This window comes from Leptodactylus fuscus, chromosome 5 (assembly GCF_031893055.1).
Source record: "Leptodactylus fuscus isolate aLepFus1 chromosome 5, aLepFus1.hap2, whole genome shotgun sequence".
Lineage (NCBI taxonomy): Eukaryota > Metazoa > Chordata > Amphibia > Anura > Leptodactylidae > Leptodactylus > Leptodactylus fuscus.
The window spans coordinates 63,309,579-63,317,515 of NC_134269.1; the positions used below are offsets into that span (position 1 = coordinate 63,309,579).

Here is a 7,937-nt window from a genome sequence, read left to right on the forward strand (position 1 = left end):
AGAGCCCTTTATTACAAGTACATCACTCTGTGCCATTAGACCGGCGCGCCACTTCACAGGACGTGTCAGGTGACGTGGACAGTCACGTGGTGTCGGCGGCCGCTCTTCACTTACAGTCAGTGTAGTGTGATGACGTCAGTCCGCTTCTACTTCCTGCATTCCCGAATACAGTACTAACTTTCATCCTAGCCAATCACAGGAGGGTGGGGGCGGAACCTCTACCAAGCAGCCAATCTGAGGTCAGGAGCTCAGGAACATGCCCGGGCATGAGAGCAGAGAAGCCGGTACTGTAACACGTGGTGAGTTATATTGCAGTCTATGGACCCTGCTGTCGGGGGGCAGGTGAGTGTGATGAGGACTCTCTAGGTCCATAACACATATCAGCCGTAGGTGATCGGTCGTGGGGCCTACACGTGTGCGTGCCCAGCAGCTGCCCCATATGTCTCACGGATCAGGACTAGCACGTGCTCACATAGGGCATATATGCGGCAGGTTGTTCCTCCCAGAATTGCAGGCAGACGATCTAATAGCAGTACATTGGGTGAGAATGAAATAGGTTTGCTAGGCTGTATATTGGTGACCCTAGGGTGTCCTCGGTATGTGGTCAGGGGGCTCACACCTATCACACCGCTCCTTCACTAAGTACGAAGCTCAGTGCTGTCCAGATTGTAGACAGTGGGGCAGGTTGTGAGGAATGCCGCTCTTGACGATACTGTCCGTAGCACTGTACTGTAGAGGCGGCGTTCCTTACCACCCAGCCATGATGATGAGCGGTGAGGAACTCCCCTCCCCCTCCTGACAGTACTTGTCCATAGACTAGTACTGGGGGGGGCTGTTCCTCACCGCTTAGTGTCATCATCACTGGGCGTTAAGGAACCCCCCCGTGACAGTACAGCTCTATGGACTGTATTATCAGGAGAAGTTCAAGGGAGGTGATCAAACCTAAAAAACAGTGTTATGGGGCATTCACACGTAGTAAAGTGGCGCTGATTCTGGCACGATAACTCGCGGCAGAATCTGTGCTGATAAAAAGCCTCCCATTGATTTCAATGTGTTCCACGCGGAAAACGGAACCTGTTGAAGTCAATGGGAGTCTTTTTATCAGTGCTGATTCTGCCGCGTGTTATTGTTCCAGAATCAGCGCCACTTTACTCCGTGTGAATGCCCACTTACTCACCTTTTCTGGGCTCCAGCACAACTTCCTGTTCTCTTTGGGGCTTCTGATTGACTTCAGGGACTGTTGCAAGCATCACGATACTATATGACAGCTGAGGCCTATGGTCAGAGGCGCCATACAGAACAGGGAGTGACGCTGGAGCCTCCCAGAGTAAAATATCAGTTCGGCCCAAAAGAGACCCCTGGGCAAATGTCACAAGGTTCACCCAACACATACTCATACACTACAGGGGACATGAACTAAATAATCACCTTTAATCATAATTGAGGGAAAATACGAAATTAGGCTGGGTTCACACTAGCCTAATAGTTGGCCAACAGTTAGTGTCCGTAGCTAATGTCTGCGCAAGATTTTAGCATTGGACACTAGCTGTGTCCGTTTACAATTTCCTTTAACTTAAATGGGATATTATATAGTGTCCGTGTGTGCCCTGAAGTGTGTTTACAAAGATGTCCGACTTTTTAAGCAGACAGCTAAATCGTACATGTAGGATTTTGCTGTCTGCTTGAAAAATCTGACATCTTTGTAAACGGACACTTAAGGACACAACATAATATCCCATTTAAAATAATGGAAATTGTAAACGGACACAGCTAGTGTCCGATGCTAATGTCTTGCGCGGACACTAACTGTCGGACACCTACGCAAGTGTGAACCCAGCCTAAGGCTGGTCTTACACAACCGTAATGATTCTACGGTCCGCATGTTGTCGATCAGCAACACTAGTTGCTGATCGGCAATATACACTCTGCAGATATCCGTGTCCTGCCGCACTCGCCCATAAAGTTCTATGGGCGAGTCCGTGCAGTGCCGCAATTCACGGCCATTACGGACATGTTCTATAAATTGCAGACCACGGTTGTGGCCCGAACACACCACGGATAAAATATCTGGTGGTGTAAGAGGCCGCATTGAGTATAATGTGTCTGCAATTGAAAACCCTCAATTGTGGACCATTTGTGGACTTACATTACGGTCGTGTAAGACCAGCCTTACTCATGATTTTGATTTAGGCACCGCACAATTTCAGTCCACTATCTAGTTGCAGTGATTGAGTGACTCAGTCCCTGTTCTGACCAGCTTTATTCTCTTCTCTTTTATTTGTTTCTGACAGCTTATAGCTCAGGAAAGTGCATTTAGCTTCTGAGGCCGGGGCACACACAATTGTGTAAACTCTGCGTTTTACATTACAAAGTGGATGGGATTCTGGTTAATCCCATCTACACATTACAGAATAAAAAATCTATACGGTACATTGGGCCTTAGCCTAAAGGGATTTTCTGGCCCTGCATGGAGTTTTTATAATGATATGTGATTTGTGGGTTCCAACATTTGATCCTTGGTGAGATTAGCTGTTATGGAAGCTGCTAGAGGATGAGGGAACATGTGCCCTCCTACTTGAATAGGAGCAGTGTGCATGAGCTCCCGGTTCACTGCATCAGCTTCTGATGAGTAGAGATGAGCGAGTACTGTTCGGATCAGCCGATCCGAACAGCACGCTCCATAGAAATTAATGGATGCACCTGGTATTTCCGCTTTGACGGTGGCCGGCCGCTTAACCCCCCGCGTGCCGGCTACATCCATTCATTTCTATGCGAGCGTGCCATTCGGATTGGCTGATCCGAATAGTACTCGCTCATCTTTACTGATGAGCTTTTTCTTTAGCACTGGTATGTTCACACAGTTTTTTACAGGCGGATTTTGACGCAGAATCCGCCTGCAAGAAAGGCTCCTATTGACTTTAATGGGAGCCGCTCACTTTTTTTTTTTCCACTAGCTAATAGTGGAAAAAAGAAGCGACATGCCCTATCTTGCCGCAGATTCCGCAGCTCGAGACACGCTCCTGTTTAGGCCCATTCATTCGGAATACCGCGACGTAATGCCTATGCACCACGCTAAAAACCCACACGGCGGAAAACTTTTCTGCCGAGTGAACAAGCCCTTACTATTCCCTAGCAGTCATTTCTGTTGCTTTCAGCACTGTTATGCCCTCTACAGTCAAGTAGCAGTCTCTGTCATTCTACTCCTGCCTGACACCGCCCACTTGACAATAAAAAGCATAATTGCACCGATTGCTGTGGGATGGTGGGGGCAAAAAGATCAGCAGAATGGCAGCTATTGAATAATGCAAAGAATAGGAGTTGGTGTAAGTTGTGAAAATTCGTCATTAGAGTTGATTCGAATAGTATTCGAAACCTAGTTTCAAATACCTCGCTCCCATAGGAACGAATGGGAGCGGCCGAACAGCATGGAGTTAAGCATCGGCCCCATGCCGGCTGCTCCCATTCATTCCTTTCGAGCGAGGTATTCGAAACTATAGTTTCGAATACTATTTGCTCATTTCTAGTTGTCATTAACTTAATGGCGGATTAACATAATACTTTAGGATTACAGTAGTAATTTTGACCATACTAGGAGCCATCTTGACCAGCAGGAAATTACAAAAGCAAGACTTCTGAACCTTTTACCACTGGGGCCTCTCCTCTGTAGTCAGTCCCAAGAACTTATCTTAAAAGTACTTTAAATGAACCTTAAAACTAGCATATAAGTAGTTAATGATGCACCTAGAAAGCCATTGCCCTCACCAGCACTCTCTTCATGGTACTTACCTCCTTAGGGAGCATTCACACGGAGAAGGAACCTATTGAAGTCAATGGGAGGCCTTTTTTTCAGTGCTGAATCTAACGCGGATTTCACACCAAATTCAGCACCATTTTCCTCTGTGCAAATGCACGCTTAGGGAGCCTAGGCCTATAGGATTAGCAGAAGATTTATCATGTATGCTCATTACTTACTTTTGCATTGACCTTATTATTACATTGACATCTCTTTTAAAGATTGACCACACAATGGAAAGCATGGCATCCAGTGGCCTATTCCATGGGTTTTCTCGGTCCAGGGACTACTTGAAAGCTCATCAAGCAGATCGACCTGTGTATGAATATACAGATGGGCGTGCCAGGATTCGCAGGAAAAGCCGAAAGCACGAACGTTTCCTGTTACGCAAAGCATTCCTACAGCAACGTGGTCTACTGGGCATAAAAATATCTGAGGAACATTCCAGTTCCACCCATGAGGACAGTTTTTTAAGTTCTCCAGAGAAAGAAGAACCTTCAAGACTTGAAGAGATCAAGGCTGTATTTGATGCCTTGCCAGATAAAGCTCCATTCACTCCTGAATGTTCTGTGGCTTGTGATTATGATAGTGGCTTGTCCATGGCTGACAGCTGTCCGTCTAGTAGAGCGTCTTCACCTGTTTCTTGGCAAAAACCTGAAAAATGTGTTGCCATAGATTGTGAAATGGTTGGTACTGGTCCTGGTGGGAAGATCAGTGAGTTGGCACGATGCAGTGTGGTCAACTATGAGGGAGATGTTCTATATGACAAATACATTAAACCAGAGCTGCCAGTCACAGACTACAGAACACCGTGGAGCGGCATTACTAGAAATCATCTCAAAAAGGCTATTCCATTCAAGGTGGCTCAGAAAGAGGTAAATAAGGTGGAAAGGGCTATTTTTATTAGTTCTGATCCATCAATATTCCCACAGAGTGGGTTAGATCTAGAATTTACTCCTGGTTTTCATCAATGATTGACAAATATTAGTACGTAAGCAATTGGTGTGACCTAAGCTCATTAAGGGGGAAGTACATCCGATTCTAACAGGAGTTCTAGCGGTGACAGCTGTGATGACTATACTGGATAATCGGGGTCATTAACCTATGTGCCAGGTTATGCATTTGATTGACAGTGCTGTAACTGAGGTCAAAGTTCATTTAGCAGTTTCTTGTATAGCTGGAGATGCTTAAAGAAGACCTTTCATGTCCTTGGGCATATGCGGTTTTATATACCACTAGAAAGGAATTCAGCGCACTTCAGCTTTCCCGTTATGTGTCCCTAGTGAAGAGCTATCGGTGCTGGTACTAATAGCTCTTCACTGTCAAAAGAGCGTTTCTGACAATCTGTCTGTAGTGCTGTACTGTCAGAGGGGGCTTTCGTTATCACCCAGCCATTATGCAGCAGTGAGGAATGCCACCCCAGTACTAGTCTATGGTCGAGTAATGTCAGGGGGGGAGGGGGGGCCTTTATCACTACTCAGCGTCATCAATCGGTGGTAAGGAAGATAGTTAAACAGTTAGACTGTCAGGAACGCCCTTCTGATAGTAAAGAGCTATCGGTAACTGCAACGATAGCTCTTCACCAGGGGCACTTAACAGCAAAGCGGATACTGCACTGAATTCAGTGCAGTGTCTGTTTTCTCGTGGTATATAAAACTGCATGTGCCCGAGGACATGAAAGGTCCTCTTTAAGAAGCTCCCAAGTTTGCTTTGATTCTGTGGATCGATTAGGATCTAATTTAAGAGCCCTAGATTAAAAGTGCTGCAACCTAGTGTTAGCCAATCACTTGTAATTTTGCAGTGCCCCTTGTCATGCAGTCAACTCCTCATATTCCCATCCCGTGAAGGTAGTTTTTCAGCCCGGCTGCTCTGAGTGAAGAAGAGTCTCCTCATGCATGACAGTTCCAAAAATAGATAGACGTGCCTGACTTAGAAAGACATACTCCTGCTCAGCCATGACATCACTTACAGAGCCACAGCATGTGGTTTAAGGATCCCTGTTTTAGGTCTCATGCACACAACTGTGTATACTGTCAGTATATACATGTAATATCTGGAGCCTCTTTCCGGGGCTGTGAGCCTATTGGTCCTATTTTTGTCCGTGTGCTGGTCGGTTATGGCCTGGCTACAGTTGTGTGCATGAGGCCATAGAGATATTTGGTTCTGCATCTATCAAAGATTTGGGCAGTATTAGAGTAAAATAGAAGTATTGTATTAGAGCCAAATTTTACCATATTGCTATATTTGGACATTGAATACACTTGCAGTTTAAGCGTGTATAGGAAAGTTTGCTGAACTTCCCTTTTTAACCTGTGCTAAAGTTTTTACCTTCTTTCCTTAGATCTTAAACCTTCTGAAGGGTAAACGGGTGATTGGACATGCCATATTCCATGATTTCAAGGTTTTGAAATATTTCCATCCTAAAGAACAAACGCGAGACACTAGTAATATTCCTTTACTGAACAAGATAGCAGGAATTCCAGGAAGACAATCTGTTTCTTTGAAACGCCTAGCATTACATATCCTGAAGAAACAGATACAGGTAAATATAGTTTTATGGTTTTCTTTCCCCATTTTACTGTATTCCTGGTAGAATTAGCAAAATTTCTCAGGAGACAGAACAATAAACGCAATAAAAATATGTGCCCTATAATGTTTAGTGAAGGGGTCACAGTAAGAAATCAATATCCTGTTCCAAAAATTGGAATAGCCTTTTACTTGTTTCCCAATGTAACATTGTTCTCACTTATTCAGGTTGGTAGAAAGGGGCACTCATCAGTTGAAGATGCTCAGACATCTATGGAGCTTTACAAGTTGGTGGAGGAGAAGGTGGAACAGCATTTCCAGAAGAAGTTCCATTCAAGTGACTGCAATAACCTGGTTAAAAACAGCGCAACACATAACCAGTACATGGATGACCAATACTGGCCGTCTGATCTAAATGAAGACTGCAAATGATTGACCTTGACTAAAACGAGTGCTAAATGGTTGTGTAATTGATATTAAATGGTTAATATTCATTTGTCTTAAGCCACCCTTCATGGTAGTCAACCCATGAAGAACTTTAGACCAAGTTTCCACTTCCTGTAACAATTAAGCTGCTTGTGTAATAAAATAATTAAACTGTATATAGAGGCTAGATCCCTGGTCAGGACCCCCTCTATTAGCTAAATTAGAGGCCATAACCTCTTGGACCTATCATGCATACATTAAATGACTACTCCTTTGGTTTCAGTGGGCGTTATGTAATGCCTAACTTCTCCGGCTGTGTAGCCGTAAGGGAAATGAGGGTTTGCCCACTAGCTATCCAAAGTGGACAGCCCCTTTATATAATGTATGCCTCAGTACAAGCACTTTAGAGACCATTACGACCTAGAACTTGATGTAAATGTTGCGTGTTGCTACTACCAAACCGTTCATGCAATGTTTGCAGTTACTTGTTATTTATGTAGGAAGAAAATCCTACTGACTTGTAAATGTTAAGTTATTAAAGTGGTGCTGACTGAATGACTTGTAGTACTGTATGTTGCTTTTTTTTTACGTATTTGTTGTATTAAAGGGGTTGCTGAATTCCAAACCTTAAGGCAGGTGTAATGATGTCGCCTTCAGTGAATGGTCTGCTGCCGATATCCCATACATGCTTACTATCATCGCTTTTGCCACATCCTGTGTCAGAATGTATACGGTATATGGAAATCTAACCTTTTTACTCTATGCCACATGCTTAGTCCTTTTGCACCAGTACACATGGGACAATATGTTTGCGTGTTACAAAGGCCAGTTACATGCATAGTGCTTGTTTCACATGTTCTGGGAATTGTGGCTGCAATTGACACTGAATATGGGATAACAGAAAGCAATGTTAAATCTGCATCTTTGTTCAGTTTTTATATATAATATATATTCTGAGTATTTTACAACACATTTGTGATTTTTCAGGTCTAGAACAACCCTTTTAAAATTCAATACTAAAGTATTTCTTCACCAGCAGTCATAAATGGCTGCACATCTAAACCAGTAACTAAAATATCCGCATATATTGCAGATTTTTTTCTTTCCAGGTTTTTTTGTGTTTGCTGAAGGGACAACCAGGTTCAGAAGAATGAAAATTATTTTCAGTTGAAGAAATTTCTGTTAAAAGTCT

General features: G+C 43.8%; 1 protein-coding gene across 1 annotated transcript; it reads left to right on the plus strand.

Moving 5' to 3' along the window:
- Positions 1-295: 295 nt before the first annotated feature.
- On the plus strand, positions 296-7,285 carry AEN (apoptosis enhancing nuclease). The gene is made up of 4 exons (XM_075276182.1): positions 296-342; positions 4,015-4,668; positions 6,135-6,335; positions 6,548-7,285. Exons 1-4 carry the CDS (start codon positions 319-321, stop codon positions 6,749-6,751), a joined length of 1,083 nt encoding a protein of 360 aa, XP_075132283.1. The 5' UTR covers positions 296-318; the 3' UTR covers positions 6,752-7,285.
- The last annotated feature ends 652 nt before the right edge of the window (positions 7,286-7,937 follow it).